Here is a 205-nt window from a genome sequence, read left to right as displayed (position 1 = left end):
CCGGCTGGAGGAGGAGATCCGGCACCTGAAGGATGAGATGGCCCGGCACCTGCGAGAGTACCAGGACCTGCTCAACGTCAAGATGGCCTTGGATGTAGAGATCGCCACGTACCGCAAGCTTCTGGAGGGCGAGGAGAACCGGTGAGTGGCAGGGGGGCACCAGCCAGGGCCGCTGTTTTTCAGGGGTCCCACCCTGTGAGCACCT

The 205-nt window shown here is 63.4% G+C and overlaps 1 protein-coding gene across 1 annotated transcript in view; it reads left to right on the top strand.

Moving 5' to 3' along the window:
* LOC104469003 (desmin) overlaps positions 1-145 on the top strand; it is a gene marked incomplete at its 5' end in the record, with an annotated part of 3,723 nt that extends 3,578 nt beyond the window's left edge. The window contains one exon of the mRNA XM_010083322.1: positions 1-145. Coding sequence (XP_010081624.1) covers positions 1-145 — 145 coding nt within the window.
* Between the last annotated feature and the right edge of the window lie 60 nt (positions 146-205).

This window comes from Pterocles gutturalis, unplaced genomic scaffold (genome assembly GCF_000699245.1).
Source record: "Pterocles gutturalis isolate BGI_N339 unplaced genomic scaffold, ASM69924v1 scaffold34095, whole genome shotgun sequence".
Taxonomy (NCBI): Eukaryota; Metazoa; Chordata; class Aves; order Pterocliformes; family Pteroclidae; genus Pterocles; species Pterocles gutturalis.
The sequence above is the reverse complement of the archived record's forward strand: the minus strand, read 5'-3'. Positions and strand labels throughout refer to the sequence as shown.